The sequence below is a fragment of the Zalophus californianus genome, chromosome 3, assembly GCF_009762305.2.
Source record: "Zalophus californianus isolate mZalCal1 chromosome 3, mZalCal1.pri.v2, whole genome shotgun sequence".
NCBI lineage: Eukaryota > Metazoa > Chordata > Mammalia > Carnivora > Otariidae > Zalophus > Zalophus californianus.
This window is the reverse complement of record NC_045597.1, coordinates 61,549,663-61,571,538: the sequence shown is the minus strand read 5'-3', so window position 1 is coordinate 61,571,538 and position 21,876 is coordinate 61,549,663. Positions and strand designations below refer to the sequence as shown.

The 21,876-nt window shown below is 51.3% G+C and overlaps 1 protein-coding gene across 6 annotated transcripts in view; it reads left to right on the top strand.

Moving 5' to 3' along the window:
• ATP7B (ATPase copper transporting beta) overlaps nucleotides 1–7,169 on the top strand; it is a 73,234-nt gene extending 66,065 nt beyond the window's left edge. For 4 of the 6 annotated variants that reach the window (XM_027589521.2, XM_027589522.2, XM_027589518.2 and 1 more), the window contains 6 exons: nucleotides 391–534; nucleotides 1,745–1,887; nucleotides 3,304–3,507; nucleotides 3,608–3,725; nucleotides 4,227–4,329; nucleotides 4,848–5,121. In XM_027589521.2, the coding sequence (XP_027445322.1) occupies nucleotides 391–534; nucleotides 1,745–1,887; nucleotides 3,304–3,507; nucleotides 3,608–3,725; nucleotides 4,227–4,329; nucleotides 4,848–5,121 (986 nt within the window). Of the gene's footprint in view, nucleotides 1–390; nucleotides 535–1,744; nucleotides 1,888–3,303; nucleotides 3,508–3,607; nucleotides 3,726–4,226; nucleotides 4,330–4,847 lie in introns of all 6 variants that reach the window. The other 2 variants (XM_027589517.2, XM_027589523.2) reach the window with 2 other exon arrangements.
• The last annotated feature ends 14,707 nt before the right edge of the window (nucleotides 7,170–21,876 follow it).

Genomic DNA, 21,876 nt, shown 5'->3' with positions numbered 1-21,876 from the left:
ACATTTCACAGAAGTAGACTTGTTATTTGCTGACGCACCTTGGGTCATCTATACCCAGCTACACTTGCTGCTTCTAATCTCTGCAGAAAAGGAACCAGCAGATAGCTCTTAAAGGCAAATAAGGACACTACCAAATGTTTATAACATTTTTGCACACACTGCATGTACCTTTTCACACCCCATTTTGATCCACCCCCCGCCTGATGTTCCACACGTTAATTACTGTTTCCCTGGTCCTTTAAGGGTGGCATTATGAGAAGTGCTTGCTAGCTCCTGTGTTTCAAAACAGTTAAATGGGACTTTTTGCTGTTAAAAGGATTCCATGGTTTTTAGTCCTTTCTCATAGTAAAATTGGACTGTTTGGGAATAACCACAAACTCTTTTAAACAGATGCGACCCCCCAGACCTTCTCTGTGCTGATTGGGAACCGCGAATGGATGAGGCGCAACGGCCTAACCATTTCCAGCGACATCAGTGACGCGATGAAAGATCATGAGATGAAAGGCCAGACGGCCATCCTGGTGGCCATTGACGGTACCACCCCACCCTCGCCTTCTTCTGCTCTTAGCAATGGAGTTTCTTGGGGCTATCTGGAAAAAATAGACTTTCTTCTTTCTTTTCCCCCCTAATAAATCTTCCTCTCTGTTAATTTAAATTCTGTGTTCCAAAAGGATGCCTTGCCAGTTTTCTCACTTCATTCTCGGTCCGGAGGTCCTCTCTCGCTCTGTCCATCCTTTCCCCCGAGAGTGAGGCAGCTCAGCTGCCTTCGCCATCACTGTCTGCTTCTGTCCAAGCCAGCGGTTCCGTCACCCTCCTCCTCCATCACTGCACACACAGCAGTAGCTCGCTGTCCAGGAGGTTCACCTCTAGGGTCCTAAGTAACGAGATCGCTGCCCCTCTGCAGAGCTCCCCCAGATCGTGTGTGTCTGGGCCTTTACGCCTCAGATGATTGGACTCTTACCTTGTTAATGGTAATTTCTCCTTATAGAAGTAAAACTGTATGCAGATAAGCAACAAAAATTATTATTTTTAATGCTTCAACTAAATATGTTAAATATGTCTGCCACTCTTTTTTCCCTGCTCGCTCCGCCATTTCCTTTCCGAAGCCCTTACACACCTGCAGTCCCCTCAGCTCCTCAGATCAGAACCAGCTATGCTGGAGGGGCTGTGCCCTCTGTCACACCGCTCCCCTGCATCTGCCCTGCCGCACCTCAGGCCTCAAATGCCTTCCTGCCTCACTCTCTGAAGATGCGCTCCAACAGACGCCCCCCCCCCCCCAACAAATGCTTTCTGTAGGGAGAGAAAAAGGAAGGACTCATTTTCTGTTTGGACACTCATCACTTTTCAGTAACATTTATTGTATTCATTCTATTTCTCATATCTTAATAGCTAACATGTATTATTATTATTATGAGCCAGGCTCTCTGCAAAGTAATAGTTGTTCCTTGCAGAAAATTGGGAAGATTCTGAGAGCCATAAAGAAGAAAATGCAATGACTCCTTGTCCTACCCCTTAGAGAGCCACCGTTAACGTGTCATATTCCTTCCAGACTTTTGTATGCATCTGTAAATGTAGGTTATTTTTAAAAAACAAAATAAAAACCGGGTTATGTTCTATAACTTGGCGTTTTGTTGTTCACATGTGACGTTCCATTATGGAAACTGTTTCCGGTAGCACAGCCTCCTTTGCTCCTCAGGCTGTCCGGTGCTTGCCCTTGTGGACTTACCGAGGGTGTCTCCTGCAGGTGTGCTCTGCGCCATGATTGCCATCGCGGACGCAGTCAAGCAGGAGGCAGCCCTGGCTGTGCACACGCTGAAGAGCATGGGTGTGGACGTGGTTCTGATCACAGGGGACAACCGGAAGACAGCCAGAGCCATCGCCACCCAGGTGTGTGCCAGGGACTAGGGGCTGGGGATCGTCCCCCTTTGAAATTGCTTTTAAGCTCCCTGGAGCAGTTTGAAGAAACATAGGGAGCGCCAGTACCTCTGAACGCTCCACGTTGCTCCTGGCCTCCCCTCGCCAGGTGCGTCTCACTCTGCCTGCTCTGCTCTGTCCCGAGCTGTGCAGCGTCCCACGGGAGACCACTGTGCTGCGGTCACCAAGCTCACGTCCCTGGGGCCTGGATGTCTGAACTCAGGACAGGCTGCTGCCCTGGAAAGCGCAATTCCAACATTCTCTGTATCTGTCTTTCCAATGGGGCAAAAACAAAGATCATGGCTCGAGAGCTGAAACACACGACTTCCGAGGCTTTGTTTTAAGGCAACAATTTGTCCGCTCAGCTCTTCTCACGCCCTGTGCGGCGGACAGACGGCTGAGTCCCTCACTTCCGAGTGCGTGCTGTTTGCCTGCCCAACCCCGCACACGGCGAGGCCTCCCGTGCAAGTTCCTGAAATTACACACCCTCCCCAAACGTGTGTACACCATAGGCTTTTGCAAGTGAACTGCTTCTTACAAGGGAAGCAGCAGTACCTCTCCGTGGCCTTCCTTGCTAATGATGGACTTGTTGAGTACCGCCTCTTTTCCTGGTTAAAACTTGCTTATCCGTTCAGTGAGCACTTACTAAGCACCATTCATGTGACAGGCTCCAGAGAGGAGTGAAGAGGGCGCCTGTGCTCCAGCAGCTCGCTGTCCTCGGGGGAAGGGTGACCAGTGCCAGGGTTGAATTGAGTGCTTGCCTCTGCAACAGAAAAGTGCATAGGACACGTGGGAGCCGCCGACTGACCCCAGCCTGGCAGGGGCTGGAGCCACCTTCCCAGGGGTGGAAATGCTTGAGTCAGGAGTGGTCGTTTGGAGAAGAGGGAGAAGGTTGGAGAAAGGGAAGCTGTTTCCAGGACAGAGCAGGCAGCATGAGCACCATGGCACTGGGCTGGAAAGCTGCAGGAAGCTGAACGGGGCAGAATCCAGTGAGGGCTGGAGGCGGGCAGAGACCAAGTCCAGAGGCGCTTGGGAGGCAGACCGAGGAGTGTGGATGTCATCCCAAGGGAAGTGGGTTCCACTGGGTCTTTAAGCAGGAGAGTAACATGACCAGCTGACCACTGTTTTTGAAAGACCACGGTGGGGATGGGGGGAGGATTGGGAGGCCGGGAGGTGGGCAGGGAGAACTTAAGCCGCCATGGAAGCGGGGCACAGGGATGGCATGCCCTGGGATCTAGGGTTTGGTGACTGACATCGTTGCCTGGGCTTGGAGGCCGGAGGGAGTCGGGGCAGGATGCCGCACAGGTTTCTGCTGCCGTTCACTACCCTTTGCCAACACCAGGTGTTGTCATGTATTTATCTTTTGACGACTGTTTCCTTTCCTTTTAGGTTGGCATCAACAAAGTCTTTGCAGAGGTGCTACCTTCTCACAAGGTGGCCAAGGTCCAGGAGCTCCAGAATGAAGGGAAGAAAGTCGCCATGGTGGGAGACGGGGTCAATGACTCGCCGGCCTTGGCCCAGGCCGATGTGGGCATCGCCATCGGGACAGGCACGGACGTCGCCATTGAGGCCGCTGACGTTGTCCTCATCAGAGTGAGCTCGGCTGTATCTTTGCGTGCCCTGTTGTCCCAGTTGTGGGAGCACTGAGGGCCAGGGGACAGAGCTCCTGACTGACCATGTGTTCCTCCTACAGAACGATTTGCTCGATGTGGTGGCTAGCATTCACCTCTCCAAGAGGACCGTCTGGAGAATACGCCTCAATCTGGTGCTGGCGTTGATTTATAACCTGATCGGAATACCCATTGCTGCAGGTAGGGTGGCTCTCCCCTGCCAGATTACCTTTGACTCCAGCGGCTGGCCAGAAGGCCTTCTCTCTGCCTGCTGCGTTTCTGCCCAACTTAGTGAGTAGCCCACTTTGCTGCCTGGTTGCCTGGCCGGCTGGCGGGGCAAAACCATTTTAGAAAGAGTTGATTTTATCATGTTCTCCACTTTATAAGTCTCTAAAGGTAAATGAAAGCTGCAAAGATGGTTCCTGGGATTCCATGTTCCCTCGCAGCTCCCCCTGAGACCCACGATGTCCCCTGTGGACTGTCCCAGGAAGACCAGGGTGGGTGGGAGGCCCCAGTCCCCTAGACAGCAACCCCCTGCCCGGCTTCGAGACCGCCTACTTCAGAGGCATGCGGGCACATGGTCATGACATGGCATTGGGGGTTTCTGAGCCACCCCAAGATGGGGAACTTCACAGGGGGCAGCCCAAGGTGAGGACCGTCTCCTCTGAGCTGTGGCGTGAGTGTCGTCCTTCCCTTGGCCAGGGGTCTTCATGCCCATTGGCATCGTGCTCCAGCCGTGGATGGGCTCGGCGGCCATGGCGGCCTCCTCCGTGTCTGTGGTTCTCTCATCGCTGCAGCTCAAGTGGTGAGTCCCTCAAGGCAGGAGCGCGCACCATAGGCGGTGCCCACTAGGCCTTCTCCCCCGACCCAGCCACCCCGTGGGCTAGCGATGGGCGGGTGCCGGGTGCCGGGCGCAGGTGCCCAGTGCACCGCGGCGGGGGCATGTCATGACCTGACCAGCGCCACGAGGGGGTAATTCAGCACCTCCCAGCCATCTGCACTGTTCGTGTAAATGCCCCGTACACGTGGGGTCCTTGTGTATTATCAGTTGTCCTTTTTTGTGAAGATGTTTATTCATGCTTTCCTTTAACAAAAGTTAATGGCAGCCTACACTGTGCCGGGCATTTGGATGGGAAGTTTCTCAATCAGGTGAACTTTACCTGAACCCTAGGAGCTCGATACCCTCTCCTTTTAAAATCCTAAACTCCATGGGGTTTCCATACCATTATGTTATTGAAAGACTTTGGTGAGAGCTCTTCTCCATCCTTCAAAACAAACCTGCACCCACAATGGCTCAAATGCTCCTGGATTCTCACTTGGCAGCTATAAGAAGCCCGACCTGGAGAGGTATGAGGCGCAGGCCCAGGGCCGCATGAAGCCCCTGACAGCATCACAGGTGAGCGTGCACATCGGTATGGATGACCGGCGACGGGACTCCCCAAGGACCACGCCCTGGGACCAGGTCAGCTTCATCAGTCAGGTGTCTCTGTCCTCCTTGAAGTCTGACAAGCTGTCTCGACACAGTGCTGCAGCTGATGACGGTGGGGACAAGTGGTCTCTGCTCCTGAATGACAGAGATGAGGAGCAGTGCATCTGAAAGCTCCAGGCGGGTGCAGAGCCAGGGGTCCATCTCCTCAGTGAGTAGCCGGCCCAGCTTTCCCCATGGCCGAGGCTGAGACCAAACAAGTGCAGCACCAGCAGCAAGATGGGCGAAGCTCCCCTCCAGCCATGGGGACTTCCACTCCCTGGACATTCCTGGTCATCCCTCCTAGCATGTGCCACATCCAGATGTGACTCCTGGGTAGGCCCTGCCCCCCACCCCCCTGGCCTGGATCCCGCCAGCACAGGGGCCAGGCTTCCCGGCCTGACCATGCTGTTGGCCTGGGCTTGTTGGGAACCTTGCTGGACTCTAAGAGCAGAGGAGAGGACAGCCAGCCCTCCTCGCAGACCTCTGCTTTGGTGTTTGGAATGACTACCTGTAAAATGAGGAAAATCTCATCAGGACCAAAATCTTAGCTGGGCCTTTCCTTAGAACTCAGGAGAAGCCTTGTATTGGGTTCTTTTTGACAATACCCACATGCATTGCGTATCTGAGACCACAGTTTACCTCAAATACACCCCATTGATGTCTGCCAGCACTGTCTCTTCCTTTTCTGTTTTTAACATTGGCGCCAGCCCACCCCAGCCCACCCCTGCCTGATCTCTGACAGCAGGACCCTAGTGATCCCTGCTGTTGCCCTCAGGCCTGCATCTGCTCCCTCACACACCGGCCAGAGAGCCGGCCTTGCTTCTCTTCAGGCCGAGAGTTCTCTGCTGCCTGTGTGCCCCCTGGCCATGGAGTCCTGGCTTCTCGCTCCTCGGAATGGCATGCTCTTGTGGACTGTTTCTGCCCCGCTGGAGTGAGGGTCTCAAAGCCTGAGACCTAGGAAATCCTGCCTCCTCTGGGGTCCAGGTCGTTGGGATGCGTGGAGGCCTGTGGTGCTTGAAACCGCATCCCGTGGGGAGGTGTGTGCACTTGCCAGAACCGCCTTGCACACCTCCGGGAGCTTCAATGACATGGTCTGCTATGGGACTGTCAGCTCACGGAGTTCAGTAGAGTTCATGTCCATGGTGCCCCTGGTGGTGTGCAACTGCAAGGAAACCCGTACCCGAAGAAGAGGAAATCACACTTACTCTCCAGGAGCTTCTACTTCTGCACACGGGACTGGCGCCTTAGGAAAGGAGTCACCACTGCTTCCCCAAGGGAGAGCCTGTTTCACACTTTCAGTGGCTCTTTGTGATTGTAGGACGTCAGACTGGCAGGAATGGGGCCAGTTTTAGACACTCAAGCCGGCGGTGATTGACAGAACCACATGGTAGTACACGAGTAGAAAGAAAATAAATTTTAAGGTAGAGAGAGCCCTTATCACACACAAAATAGTTTTATTTATTGAGTACCAGTTACGTTTCAGGGAGAGTGTAAGCACTTTTTCTAGGCTACTTGTAATCTTCTCAGCAAACTAGCCAGTGGGTACTGCTGTCCATGTTGGACGCGCAGGGCGGTAGGCTCAGAGAGGCTGGGTATCCCGCCCAGGATCGCACAGCCCGCGCACATGCCAGAACAGGGAAATCTTTTCTCCGTGGTGGCTGTCACCAGAATATCAGTTGGCAGGAATAAACAGGAAAAAGCCACTGCTCCTAGAAGAACAAGTCTGCTGGGTGGCCGATTCATTGTTAGCGACTTAGAATGAAACTTGATCTCAGGATCAGCTCCCCGTTCCCTCGGATGGTTTGTTTCCATTTTTGCCTCTAATCTCGTGTTGCTGGGTCTTACCCACCACAATCCTGCGCTGGTTCCACTGTGTTCCTGTCGTTTTCAGTCTTCCTTTCCCCCGGGCCTCTCCCTGCTCTGTCCTTCCTTTACTCCTGGCTGTGCTCAGGAGGGTTTCTTGTTTTCTAACTAGGTTAATCATTGTCTAAAGGATCTAATTGTATTGATTTCACAAAGGCTTTTAGGACCATAAACCTCATGTGTATATGACCATGAAAATATTTATATAATTGTACAGGATATAACCTTTAGATGTTCAGGGGGTAAGAGTTTTTTGTGTGTCAGATAAGAAGAGTTCCTGTTTCAAAAACTTTCCATGCTGTATTAGAATAAAGTTTATTTTTATTCATCTAAAGGCTGCCTCTGGCTGGCTCTGTGCGTGCGAGAAGCATAATTGAGGCCAGTGCAAGGCCGCTTCTGCAAGGGGGGCAGGGGCGGAGAAGGGTCGGGTTTCACTGTGGAGGTCGCGCTGGTGGCCAGACCCTCTGATCTGCACACCCCCCCCCCAGCACCCTGCAAGCCCCTGTCCCACATGCGGGGCGTGGTGTGTGGGGAGAACTCTCTGGAGCACAGCCCCTGTCCAGGTACCTGTCCCACTGGGCCAGACACCTGCCCCATTTGATGCACTTCTCTGCTTGACAGAAATTGTCAACAAAAGGCTATCTCAGACATACACATTTTAATCAGGAGGGCTATATTTTGGGTCCCTTAGCTCCAGAGGAGTGGGGCAGGGGGAGTAGTAGAAATGTCTGGACCAAAGGACTCTGCTGGGAAGGCTCTGTGGGCATCTTGGGGTGGCAAGGGGGTCCTGAGTGAGCTCCAGCTAAAGGTGAGGTGACAGGGTAATTTATCATCCAAACCAGGACGCTTTTAAGAGTGAAAGGGGTGCTATTAATAATTATGCCAGGCCAACTGGCCTAAACCGAGACTCTCCAGGCAAACTGGGACATGTGATCACTTTCCAAAAAAGGGAAATAGACGCTGTGACGTCACAGACACAAACTGTAGGACTTCAGGATCCTGCCCTAATTGTAGGTTCTGTAGATGTGAGGGTAACCTATCCTTTATCCGATTTGGGGTTTTCCCCCCGCTCTGGCCATCCTGAGGCCAGCCCTTCCCTGCAGAATCATGGAGGTGATATCTGTGTGGCTCTCTATGACCACATGGAGAACCAGTCAGGGCTTGGTCCCACTTGCTTGCCCTGCGGTCCCTCTAGCACACCACATAGCACTTCATGCCAGGCATGCTGGACTGTTTTTCTGGTTTCCCACGTATGGGAATTTCATGCTGTATGCATGTCCCCTTGTGGGAAGAGAGGGTTGATACCACGTTAGCAAGGGATTCCATTTCTTTAGAAAATAGATCCTTCTAAAACATGAGCAAATCTCCCTGATAACCATTCCAGATGCACCAGAAGAAATCACAGTGTCTGTCCATTCCTGGTAAGTTTTCAGTCTTTAAGATCTTAGTTAAAGCCTTGTGATGGGGGTCACCTTTTAAGTAAATGGATAACCTAGTTTTTTGGTAAAGACGGCACCTTCCAATTGACGCGGCAAAAAATAGTCAAATTGTTCTAGTTTGCTAAGAAACCAAGATTAATAAAGTGGCCTTTATTTTAAGAAAATCCAGCATAAACCAAAATCAGCTCATCAAATAGGTTAATTAGAAAAAGATTATTTGAATTAGAGAAGGATTTTTTTTTTTTTTTTTTTTGCTTTAAAAAATTTCACATCAACAGGCGCCTGAGTGGCCCAGTCATTTAAGCATCCGACTCTTGATTTCGGCTCAGGTCATGATCTCAGGGTCGTGAGATCAAGCCCTGTGTCGGGCTCCACACTGCGCATAGAGCCTGCTTAAGATTCTCTCTCTCTTTCCCTCCGTCCCTTCCCTCCGACCCCCCCCCCCCGCTTGTGGCAATCTTCTCTCTTAAAAAAAGGTATGTCAGTATTTCAGCAGGTAAATTCCCTAATGCATATAAATACTTCTTGAGTTAGAAAAGTTCTACTCTGCATACAACTTTTTCTTAAATTGTATCTTTTGTTTAAAGAAAACAGGTAAAGAATGCATAATACGAAGAAATGCTTTCAGCAAACAATCATGCTGACTCAGTTTCCCTTTGCAGATGACCCTGTATGTGGGAGCGCTGATCTGGCTTGGGGTGCACTGTGGAGCTGGTGGGAATGAAACCACTCTGCTTCCTGAGTTTTCACACACAACATGGGCAGGGACATAAACACCACTGTGCGGGTTTATTCCAGAGGGAGATGTCTACTTGTCTGCCGTTTTCCTTTGTGTGAAGACAATGACAATGGTTGAAATTACAGGACAGAATATGAGAATGTTAAATAATGCCACGAAATCCCTGAGTCTCCTTTATTCTATTCAAAAAGATGAATAAACAGATGTGAAATCATCCATGGGCTAAGATGAAAACAAGAATTGAAGGAAATTTAACATTTTTTTCCTCTGAAAAGGAAATGGCCATTATTTCTTCTTACTTAATGTAAACCTAATAACTGCTTATAGCAAAAATGTGGGAAATATATAAGATGGGGGGAAAGCACCCAAAAGGAAACCCCATGAACATGATTTTGTGGAGGGTGTCCTCTGTGGGTGGATCACACTGAGACCCTGAGGGAGCAAAGTCTGTCTGCCCCCAGGGGCCCAGCTCCCTGGTCTCCTGGTGCTGTAGTGACCGGGGGATGTAGCTGTTGTGAACCCACAGATACCCAGGTCCCAGTGAGGTCAGGAGGTGACATACAATAATCAAAGACGGGGAGACGAGGCCAGTGGCTCTGTGCTGGTGCCCCAGTGGGTTGTCTCTCCTGCTCACCCTGTCCTCACAATGATCTTAAGAACGATAGGCATCAGTCTCATTTCCACAGATGGGGGGACCACGCTCAGGAGAGTCCAGCTGACTGTGCAGGAGACAAGGCTGGGAAAGGTGCTCAAGCCCGTTTGGCTCTGATCCTGCCAGGCCCACCTCCCTCCCCGCAAAGGTGACACCCGCTGCTCTCAGCAGGAGAAGCCAGGCCTCGCTGGCCCCTCTGGCCCCCCATGGCATGCTGGGGGCAAGAGAAGTGTCCTTTTGCAGGACAGTGTGTTCTATCTCGAGAGCCACCAGGTGTCTCTCTGACCAAAACAACCTCCTAGTCGGCAGCAGGATCCCAAATCTCTTGATCATTGTTTTTTTTTTTTTTTTTTCTGGACGCATCTGGAAATTCAAATAAAGCTCATCATAACGAAAATGGGAGATGGGGCAGAATGTGAGGCTGGAGTCCAGCTCTGGCACGGGGGCGCCTCTAAGCTATGTGTTTATGCGGGCACGGTTAGCCCGCATTTAGCCATGCAGAGTATGTCGTTGGGATGACTCGCCAGTGAACTTCTCTATCATCACGTGTGTCTCTCCGTGCTTCATGCTATCTGTTTCCAAGTTAAGATGTTTTTTTTTAAGCTTGAACATTAAAAAAAAAAAAAGTTTTAAAGGCTCATAGTGATTTTCAGTGTCCCTGAAGCTCCAAGTTCTGAGACTCCTGTGTTTGCCTTGGATTTATAGGCTCCACCCCAAGCCCCTGGGCAGAAGTGTGTCCCTGGTAGTGTCCATTACGGCCCCCTTGGGGGTCGCTGGATCCCGAGCTGGGCTTACCTGCTGCGGACCTCTATCTCCTCTTCTATTTGGTGAGGAGCACTGCCCTGTTTCCTGTCCTGAGATAGGAAACCGCCACCCAAGTGCAAGGTGGCCGATGGTCTCGGGTAACCTCAGTAGGCAATGCAGGTGTCGTCCTGTCTCCTTTAGATCTTCCTGCCTTGTCGCAATTTAAGAAAGAACAAAGTGTGACCTGGGGCCTCAGCTTCCTCATCTGTGATAATAGTTTCCCCGGTCCCAGGATAATGGTGAGGATAGAGTGAGGTCATCTGAGGAAAGCACATGCTGAGCACACAACAAATGTTAGCTGCTGTCGATGTCATGCGTGATGGTGAATGTATTCTAGATGAAAAACACACGGCTCACAGCCTTTCCACACAAGATGCAAAATCCACCCTTGTGTGTTCCCTCGCTGGGCCTGAGGAAGCACCCACTTAATGGGTCTGCTTCTCAGACCTCCTGGACTGTGTGGCTTGCTTTAAAAGGAGCAGCCTTCGTCCAGTGGCTGCACACCAGGCTGGATTCCTGCTCCTCGTTTCCCGGTGGTTCTAGACCCTGATGCTCCACCGTGGCGTGCCCCATGTTCCAGGAAGAACATTGCAGTGGGAGGCCATGCCCTGGAGGAGCAAGTAAGAGCACCCACTGCCGACCCGAGTTCAAAACCCGATTCCACCCCATGAGGTGGTCACTCTGCCTTCTGATCTTCTGAATCAGTGTAGAAGAGAGGAGCTCCTACTTCACTGGCGTGTGTGGCCTACATGCAATTGTGCATGTCAATAAGTATTGATAGTTTGAATGATGCACAGTGGGAATTAGGAAAGTAACAAGTAAAGGGTGCTAGTGAGCAAGAGCTGCTGAAAAGGAAGTGGCTTCTTTTTACCGTGTCCTACCAGTCTGGTCTAGAAGGCAGGACCTTGTCTCGCTCAACCCATCTGCGTCCTACTTAGGACTTCGAGCATTTTCACCAGTCTCTTTTGATGCCTTTCCTTTCTCTCCAGGGTAGAATTACGTCACTTTAAGTATGGTTTCCTAAAGAATATACGAATCCTTGATTGAAGAGAACGATCTTGCTCTCCTATTTCTGACGACCCAGCCTCGGGAACTAAATCTGACCCCGCAGAAGTGTGGTATTTCTGTCACAGAGTGGGGCGGGCCGGGATGTCACGTGGCTTCAGTCACAGGATAACCTGCCTTTGCCTTTAATTGTCTCCAGTGGGGGGAGAGGGGCAGGGAGAGGATCTTCTTTTTCTGGAGGAATATATGTGTGTCATAAACTTCTGTTTTCTCCTTCCTGGTAAATGGTCAGAATTAAAGCTAAAAGCCACATGAGCTTAGAATCCAGTGAAATGTTGAAACTTGTTACTTCTGGGAATCTAAAAGAGGCTTGTAATGCCAGTGTCTGACTTTGGGTGCACTTCAGTTTGGATCCAGCGGGGTGTCCGGTAAAGTGTGACAAATACTAGACACCTCAGGATGGGGGCTTTGGTTTCCATTTAAAGCTCCACCCATTTTTAGGTAATGTTTTAGTGTATATATGGCTTTCCCTGTCGGTGATCAGTGCTCCCCTGTCCACCTGAAGGACAGTCGGTGCAAGTGACTCTTGGCCTGCCCCCTTCTCTTGCCTCCCAGCCACACATGCACACGCGTGCGCGCGCGCACGCACACACACACACACACACACACACACACACACACACACACACACACACACCCCAGTGGGCAAAATGAGATTCTGTGCCTTAGAGTGGGAATCAGGGAAGGAGAGAAAAATCACATCTGGTCCCTGTGTCGGAGAGGAGGGTAGCATTTGGGCTGGCCATTAAAGCGTAGGTTGTGATTTCATGGAAGAATATGGAAGGAGGGGCCTGAAGAGGGCAAAGGGGCCTTCAGGGGGAAGGCACGTGGCCAGCTTGGTTGGTCAGGGCTGTGCTGGCTGACAGTGTGGTCTGGGTGTGTGGAAGGTGGCCCTCAGAGGGCGAGCTTAGAAGTCAGCCTGGAAACATCTGTTGACTAGAGTTCAAGGACCTGAAGTGACCTCTAAGGGCCAGGATGTGCAGAAAACCACTCAGACCACTCCTTGGCAGGTGGCAGGGGGAAAATGTGGAAAGGGTATGAGTTAGAGAGGCAGGTGCTGGTACACATCTCTGTGTGTCTCTAACTGAACTGAAGGGGCATTTGGGGTCTATCTACCTGTCTCCTGTATCTGCATGTCTTTCCCATATGTAGGCCTATGTATGTATATGACACACATACATATTTCTATATGTGTATATTGTGTACGTGTATGTTGCTATTATTAAAACATCTGGATTAGTAAAAGGAAAGAAAAAGTTATTTCTACCCTTGTTTACATTTGTTCACATTCTTGTTTCTTTCACATTCTACTGGAGGAGCTCATAGGCAAAACTGTTGTTGATGGTATAAGAGAGCAATTAAGTTGAGAAATATTCAGAAAGCTGACCCTATTTCCAGTCAGTTTTAATAAGTCTTGTTCCAGGAGTTGTGCTGAGTGCTCAGGGAGGGCCTGGAGCATTTGGGGGGAGCGTACAACAGGAGCCCCGTCCTTCAGCTGCTTTGCTAGCTCACGTGGACAAGGCTGTGGAGTCTGGGGAAAGCAATTTAGACACGAAGGAAGAGCTAAACAATGGCATGCTCCTTCTACGCGCAAGAGTTATTTAGAGAGGAGCCATGTCCAGCAATGACAGGGAGGCATATTGAGAGGATTAGGTATTGGAGGGTCTCAGGAGAGGGTAGGATTTGGTACACATCCCGTCGGAGACAGAAGGCGGGAGGCTGCGCTGAGCGGGTCACACAGGAGGGCTGGCTGAAGCCTGAGCCAAGGGCAGGGGGTTGTGCTGTGAATTGAGGTGGACGCCTGGGGTGCTCCACAGGAGGGGTCTGGTCAGCCCTGCCCTGCCAGTTCCTGTTACAGCAAAGGTTCTGATAAGTCATGAGCATAGAAACCCGCGTTCCCCAAACATACCAAAGGGCCCACAGAATCTCTGCCTCCACAATGGGATTGACATCGGGTACAGGGGAGGGATCTTGGCAGCTTGGGTCTTCTTGGAATGCATCTCAGAGAGGTGAGAACTGAGAGACCTTCAAGTGCAGGAAGGGTTTCCTCATGGGGAGAGGAGCGGGCTTGTGGTGGGGGTGGTGCCTGCAGAGGGAGCAAGGACTGGGTGTTGGGGACAGGACAAGGGGCAGGGGAACGTGCTAGGTGGGGCTGCACTCTTTGGAGGAAGCAGGGATAGGTGGGGGGGGTCTCTTCCTTCTCCTCCCCAGCCACCCCCCCCCAGCCCTCTTTTCTGAACAGTGGCCCTAGGAGTGCAAAGAGGGGATTCTGGGAAGACTCGCCGGTGCCAACCTTGGCCCCTCCTGGTCTCAATCCCTATCACAGGCTTGTGAAGACCCTCAACAGCCTGCCTTCCCTCCCAGGAACTGTTAAGAAAAGCTAAAGGTGCGGGGCGGAGAGTCCAACAGCATCTTGCGTGGCTCCGGTCTCCAGACGGTCACCCCGGGTGGCCCCGGGCAAGGGCACTGAAGGGCAGGGGAGGCAACAGACTCGCCTATCTGGGGTCACAGGCTGAGGAAGTGGTGATGTCCGGACTCAACTAGATAGGAAGCCCCACCTCGCCCCAAGCCTGGAGTGGGACTGATGTTCCTTCCTTCACTCAGCTCAAAGGATGCTTCTTCCTGAAGCAGGATACCCACCCGGAAATATGGCCCAAATGGATACAGACGGGCTAGGGTGTGCCTTTGGAAGGAGATGCACCTGCCATGAAAATGGAAGCGCCTCCTGGCTTCTCAGCTCTGCAGGAGGATGGGCTGAGGGTGTGTGGGGGGGAGGGGTGTTTTCCCTCCCCCCCACCGCCTCTCCCCTTCCTTCTGTTTTCCTTTTTTTTCTCTTTCCCCCTTCTCTCTTCCTTTCCTTCCTCCCTCTCTTCCTTCTTCCCATCCTCCAATTTTCTTTCTTGTCTCTTTTTTTTCCTGTTCTTTTCTTTTTTCTTTTTAACAGCTTTGGAGTTGTTTGTGTCATAGGATTCTTTCAAGTCCTGGTCGTCAGTCCTCAACCCCAGCTACAGGACAAGCTGAGTGGTGGCTGCTACCCACTTTTGAGAGGCAACACCGTCGGGGCTGCCTGCATGGACCCCGAGATGAGGTATTCCGGCTGATGCCTTTCCACAACCTCAGTGTGGGTTTGACACAGCTGATTCTGCTTTTGTTTCTCCTGACATTAACAAGCCCCCAACTCCATCGCTTCCCCAGGTTGTCACGACTGGAGACAGTGAGGCCGTGTCAGATGCACAAAGCCGGTTCTTCGTCAGGCCATTCGTACCTGATTTCTTGAGGCACTTTATCGAATGGCTTGGAGCAAAGCCTCTACAAGAGGTAAGCAGGCCTGAGCCACAGCCCAGATTTCAGAGTCTAAAGCCTGAGCTACTGCCGCCGGCATAGGTGGGCTGCAGTGTGGAATTCCCGGCGGCTCATCTGCCCTTGCCAACACAGAGGCGTGTCCAAGAAAGTTGCTCAGTCAGCTCCACATGAGGTGACATGCCACAACCTGAATCCGGTCAAGGCTTCAGACAGCCCACTCCATCCCCCCACCACCACACGGTGTGGTAGACAGAACAGTGGTCCCCATTGATGTGCACATCCTCATGTTCAGACCCTGTCACCTTACACAGGACTCTGCAGATGTGATGGAGGTAAGGATCTTGAGATGGGGAGAGTCCCGGATCCCACAGGTGGGCCAGGGTCATCACAAGGGTCATCACAAGTGGGAGAAAGGAAGACCAGGGTCAGAGAAGGAGACGTGAAGACAGAAGCAGAGGTTGGGGTGATGTGCTCAAAGCTGGAGGATGGGGCCTCAAACCAAGGAATGAAGGTGGCCTCAAGAAGCCAGAAAAGGCAGGGAAATGGATTCTTCCCTTGAAACTCCAGAAGGACCTACCCCTGCCGACAGCTTGATCTTTGCCCATAAAACGTATTTTGGGCTTCTGACCTCCAGAACTGTAAGATAATACATTTGTGCTGTCTAAGCCATTGAGTTTGTGATAATTTGTTCCAGAAACAGAGCCACCCCCTTATGGGTTCTGCAGGCCCCTGAGCCAACCAGTGCCCGCGGTAACAGCCTAACAGCCCCAGACTAACCCAGGCTTCTCCAGAGAAGCTCCAGAAGCCAACTGAGTTTGGAAAACCCTGGCATATAAACAGGACTCTTTCCTGGAGATGAGCTCTCAGAACCTCTAATGTGTTGATCTGTCTGAAAAAGAAAAGGACATGTGCAGAGGGTTTCCCAATGCTCTAACTGGGGAATCTGCCAAGTGATAACTCCTGTCGGAGGGGTCTGTGAAGGATCGACTGATGTGCTATCCAGCTCTCCCAGCCCATTTGTCTCCACTCCGTGACCTCCCCTAGTCAGGGGTCATTGTTACCTGCAGAGAGGTGGGAGGGAGGGCCCAGAGAATGAAGCCGGGAGTCCTGCCCTTATATTTCCAAAAAGGCCCAGCTCAGGGGCGCCTGAGTGGCTCAGTTGGTTGAGGATCCAACTCTTGATCTCACCTTGGGTCTTGATCTCGGGGTTGTGAGTTCAAGCTCTACGTTGGACTCCACACTAGGCATGGAGCATACTTTAAAAAAAAGAAAAGAAAAGAAAAGAAAGGCACAGCCAGATATACAGCTGTATTAGTGGGAAGACTGTCCAATCAAGCTGAATCGGCATGTCTTTCCCCAACACACACACACACGCACACACCACAATCCCCCACACTGGCCAGGGGGAGGGATGATGGCATGCAGGCCTGAGCAACGAGAAAGCTCACATTAGGTTGAGCTCCTGAGAAAATGCTTTGGACCTTGCCCCCACCCCCACACTACCCCTCCTGGCTGAGTCGGATGGAGGGAAGAGGAGGGGGCATATATTTGTGGGAGAAAATGCTTGAGCCCCTTTACTTCTGATGGCTCAAAAGTCGAGCAGCCCATCACCCACTATGCTGCATTTTGCTGCAGGAGGCTGTGGGCCGCTCAGAACTTCCCTCGTGGCAGGGGCTAGCAGAAGACAGGGGCCGCCAGGGTGTCTGGTGCGCTGATGGTGACACTTCCGAGGCAGAGGCCAGCTGGCATGCCTTAGAGAGGGACAGCCCCAGGGTCCAGGGTGCCCAGCCTCGAAGATTCCCTTGCCCACACGCAGCCGGGCAGTGGACTCCCGGGGACCGCTTGGAACTTAGACCCTGAGGACTGAGGAGCGAACCTGCCAGGCGGGGGAGCGGAGGATCATTTAAGGTTCCTGGGTTCCTGCCTGGAATGACTGACATGTCATTTCCAGCCTGGTGCCATTGGCAATTGCAAAAGCAATTACCTGGCAGACCCATGCTTATGGACTGAGAGGAAACTGCTGGATACCTCAAAGCCTACTACGCCCCAGGTGTTGAAGGAAAAAACCCAGGCTTGCCGCCCCCCATCCCTTGACATGAGCCTTATGGCTCACGGTTACCCCAGACACTTGACAGCCTGAGGGGTCTGCAGCCACTTCTTGGTCCCAGGTCAAATGTCTGAGTGTTGAACAGGATTGACGGCTCCCTCTCTGATGGGTTCCTCGAGCCTTGCTGGAGCTGTGAATTGCCCACATCGGGAGCCAAACCAAGCAAGTTCGAGCCAAGGAGGAATCTATAATCGGGCTGTAGGAGTGTTGTGGGAATACCGTCGAGCCTCAGGAAGAATTGGGGCTGGGAGTCTGAAGGCCGCCAGGAACCCATTCCTTCCCTAAATATTTACTAGGCACCTCTCCCAATTGTAGGTGCTGGGTCTGCAGCAGGAGAACGAAGCAGACGAGATGCATGCCCTTCAGGAGCTGGAATTCTAAGGCAAGAGAGAAAGACAACAATAGACATAATCTCACCTCTGCTAGTGGAAAGCACTGCAGAGACCCTGCAGCAGGACGGTGGGGTGGAGGTGATGGTGCTGAGGGGTGGGGAGGGGGTAGTTTAGCTAGGCAGCAGGAGAGGTGTCTCTGCAAAGGTGTCAGTGGAAAGATGCAGGCCTGTGCATGTGAAGGCCTGAGGGGGCCCCAGCTGGGAGCGTCCCAGAAGAGGCAAGGGCCAGAGAGTAGGAGAGAGCATGGTTGGAAGGGTGGGACCAGAACTCCCACCGGCATGCCAGCCAGAGCAAGAAGCTGATAGAAGCCTTCATTCCAGGGTTGATGGAAGACATTGGAGGGTTTTGAGGAGAGGAGTGACATGATTTCATTTGTGTTTTTAAAAGATCACTCCAGCTGCTGTGTGGAAAGGGATTGCAACAAGGCCCCTGGGAGAGCAGTGGGCAGGACGCCAGTCCTGTCCCTGCCCCAGCTGCCCAGACCTCTCAGGAGTCTGGTGCTCCACACCCGACCTGTTCAGGAGCTAAGCCTGCATCTGCAGGAGGTTAGTGAATGACCCCACCACCCAGCAGAGCTCTGAGGAAGCCCAAGACCAAGTCCATCCTGAGCGCCACCTCCCCAGCCACCATCCCAGTCAAGAGTTCTAGCTCTAGTGACCCTCACACTGACCCCCTTTCCTGCCCTGTGCTTTAGCCCAGACCCCCCCTCAGAATTCGCCCAAGCTGTGCCTGGCACAGAAGTTAAGTACATATTTGCTGGATTACCATGAAATCTTGTCCTTTCTCTGTCTACTCTTGGCTGGCTTAAGACAATGCAGTTTCACTTCATCTGAAGTGAAATACACAAACTAGTCCCTAATTGGCTTTTATCAGAAGCCTAAGTACTGCAAAATACAGGCAGTGGCTCTCATTTTTCTCCTGAGATGTAAAAAGTGTGCCGAGAGTATGCCCTTGGATCCCAGGCATATAAATCACTATTATGATGCCTCTTGGACTCCTCACTAACAACTTCATACCTGAATTTCCACAAAATAATGCCATTGGCTGCCTAGTCCTTTGACCCTGACCTTGGTGGCGGGAGGTTCTATGACTTCCTTCCCTCTCCCCCTTCCTCCCTTCACGTTAATCCACTGTGAGTTAGGTATGATGGGGCAATAGTGGAGAGATGAAATGAATGTATTCTGCTTGGAGTCGAGTGGGCGAATCAGAGAGCAAGCAAGCACAGCCGAGTGTTGAGGGCCACTGGGAGGTGATCTGTATGAGGCCCGCGGCATGCTCGTGCATGCGTACGCGGGGGGTCATTACGGCACTGTTCGTATGGGGAGCAGCCAGGGGGTCCCTCAACACGGAAATGGGTAGACGACTTGTGGCATGTGTCATATAACGAAGTACTCTGCTGCATTTAAGCTGGATGAGCTAGATCTACATATATCAATATGGAGAACTCGCAAATCACAATGTTGAGTGGAAAAAAAGTTGCAGACACAAAAATATAGTGAAATTGCTTTGTGTACATTTTTATTTGTATTTTTTAAAGTTATTCGTTTGAGAAAGAGAGTAACTGTGGGGAGGGGCAGAGGGAGAAGAAGAGAGAGAAGCAGACGCCCCACTGAGTGCAGAGCCCTGCACTGGAAGGGCCCGATCCCACCACCCTGAGATCATGACCTGAGCCACAATCAAGAGTTGGTTGGGGGTGGGAGGGATGGGGTGGCTGGGTGATAGACATTGGGGAGGGTATGTGCTACGGTGAGCGCTGTGAATTGTGCAAGACTGTTGAATCACAGTTCTGTACTTCTGAAACAAATAACGCAACATATTTTAAGAAAAAAGAAAAAGAAGATAACAGGAGAGGAAGAAAAGGGGAGTATGTCAGAGGGGGAGACGAACCATGAGAGATGATGGACTCTGAAAAACAAACTGAGGGTTCTAGAGGGGAGGGGGGTAGGGGGATGGGTTAGCCTGGTGATGGGTATTGAGGAGGGCACGTTCTGCGTGGAGCACTGGGTGTTATGCACAAACAATGAATCATGGAACACTGCACCAAAAACTAATGATGTAATATATGGTGATTAACATAACAATAAAAAAATAAAAAAAAAAGAGTTGGACACCCAACAGACTGAGCCACCCAGGGCGCCCCGTTTTGTGTACATTTTTAAAAGAAAATAGTTGCACACATTGTTGTAGACACAGGCTTCTGGAGTCAAAGTACACATATGGGGTGGAGGAGATACCAACTGGGTTCAGAACAGCAGTTTCCCCTGAGGAGAAAAGAAGAGAAAAGGGTCTGAGAGAATCTGAGAAGTATTTAGGCTCTTCAACTGTATCTGTAACATGTTTTTTCTAAAAATATGAGGCAAAAATGTCAGCACTAGTCAAATCTGGGTTATGGGTACATTGATTTTGCTTATATATATATATATATTTAAAATATGAATAAATTTTTAAAAAATACATGTGGGTCTGCAGTTTGGTGAGAGGCCAGGCCCGAAGCTGCAGAGGAGGGGTTCATCTTCACCAAAAGCTCAGGTGAAACTGTGGGGCAGATGCGTTTGCTCAGGCTGCACACATCGATTCATGACACAGAAAGGAGCAAAGACCTCGGCAAACACTTATTTTTAAGGAAGGATGTGGATATAAAGCAGACAGAGATAGGACTCAGAAGAGGGCCCCGAGAAGGAAAATAGCCAGGAGGGATGTATGAGGAGGCCCTAGAAAGCAGTTTTTTGTTTTGTTTTGTTTTTTTACTGTTCCATACGTAGAAACACGGAGAACACAGTGAGTACAGTGAATCTCCATACACCTGCCCTTAACCTCTCCTTGAAATAAGTAATTGTCAAGATTTTGCCCAAATTGCTCTTTCTCTTCCCCCTTTCTTTCCTTTTTTGAGCTGCTGAAGTAGTTTAAAGCAAATCCCAGACACCGTGTCTTTCTACCCCCACATAATGCAGTATGCATTTCTAAAATACCCAGACATGGAGAGAGATTTTTTTAAAAAAGATTTTATTTATTTTTTGACAGAGAGCACAAGCAGGGGGAGCAGAGGCAGAGGCAGAGGGAGAAGCAGGCTCCCCACTGAGCAGGGAGCCCGATGTGGGACTCGATCCCAGGACCCTGGGATCATGACCTGAGCCGAAGGCAGACACTTAACAGACTGGGCCACCCAGGCGCCCCTGGAGAGAGATTTTTAAGGAGGGAAACATCAGAAGCATTAAATGTTGCAAAGGACTCTGGAAAGAGAAGAGGATGGGAGGGCCGTCACCCAAGGTCTGGGCGCCAGGACGAATGCCGCTCCCAGAGGCGCGGCTAGGATTGGCTGTAGGAGGTGGTGGAGGCCGCCCCTACAAGAAACGCAGTTTATCGGGCGCCTGCGTGGCGCAGTCGTTAAGCGTCTGCCTTCGGCTCAGGGATCCCAGGGTTCTGGGATCAAGCCCCGCATTGAGCTCCCTGCTCAGCGGGAAGCCTGCTTCTCCCTCTCCCACTCCCCCTGCTTGTGTTCCCTCTCTCACCGTGTCTCTCTCTGTCAAATAAATAAAATCTTTAAAAAAAAGAAAAGAAACGCAGTTTATCATTTCCAGAAGCCTGATGGCAAAAGGAAGACAAAAGGGGACAGCATGAGAGTGCGGCAGAGATGAGGAAAGAGATCTAGGATGGAGGGACATCAGTATCTGGGGGCTCAGAGGACAGATATGAAAAAGGAAGTAAAACGGGTGGAGCAAATTCCCACGGCAGAAGCGAACAGGAACAAGTACAGTAGGGCTAATTCTTCAGTAACCAGGAGCGAAGTTACTCAAAGATCTAGGGGTGGGAAGAAAGAACATTGATAAGCTTTGAGGACCCCGAGTCTGCCGTTTGGGACCTGCGAGTTTGGAATTCCCTGTGGGCACGGGGACCAGGGGTCAAGCCAGGATTGTGATAATATTGTGATTTATTGAGCACTTGCTGCAAGTCAGGCGCGTTCGCGAATCTCATTGAATCCTCACACACTTTACAGCTCCGGAAAGTGGCCTCGGAGGTGGTAAATACTTGTGCAGACACTTAGTAAATCACCGAAGTACTGTGACCACAGGGCTCTTCTGTCTTTGCTCTTGAGTCTGTGGAGTTCCTAATCTCCGTCCAAGGTCTCCCTCTCCCTCCCCTGCGCATCCTCTGTGGGGCAAGCAGGACTCTCAGGACTCCCCCTACACCCTTCCATCCTGCAGGGTCACATCCACACTGGCTGGTCGCATTTGTTCAGAAAGACGAGCCTGTGGATGCGGCTGATCCCTGGAAAGCCCTTTAGAAAAGGAAGGCAAGCTTGCCCTGCCGAGCTCCATGGACATATTCGCCCCTTTCAGAGTATGCTACAAAACAAACAGGTGTAATGCGGGACTGGGAGGTGCGTGGGCTGTGATCCATAAACCACATCCTTCTCTGTAAGAAAAGTCTTTGCGTGGCCAGTAGGCGGGATGCAGGGCTTTACCCACAGGTGAGTGTTAAGTGGGGGCCTTGCTTGTGCTCCTCAGTGCAATGGAGTGGAC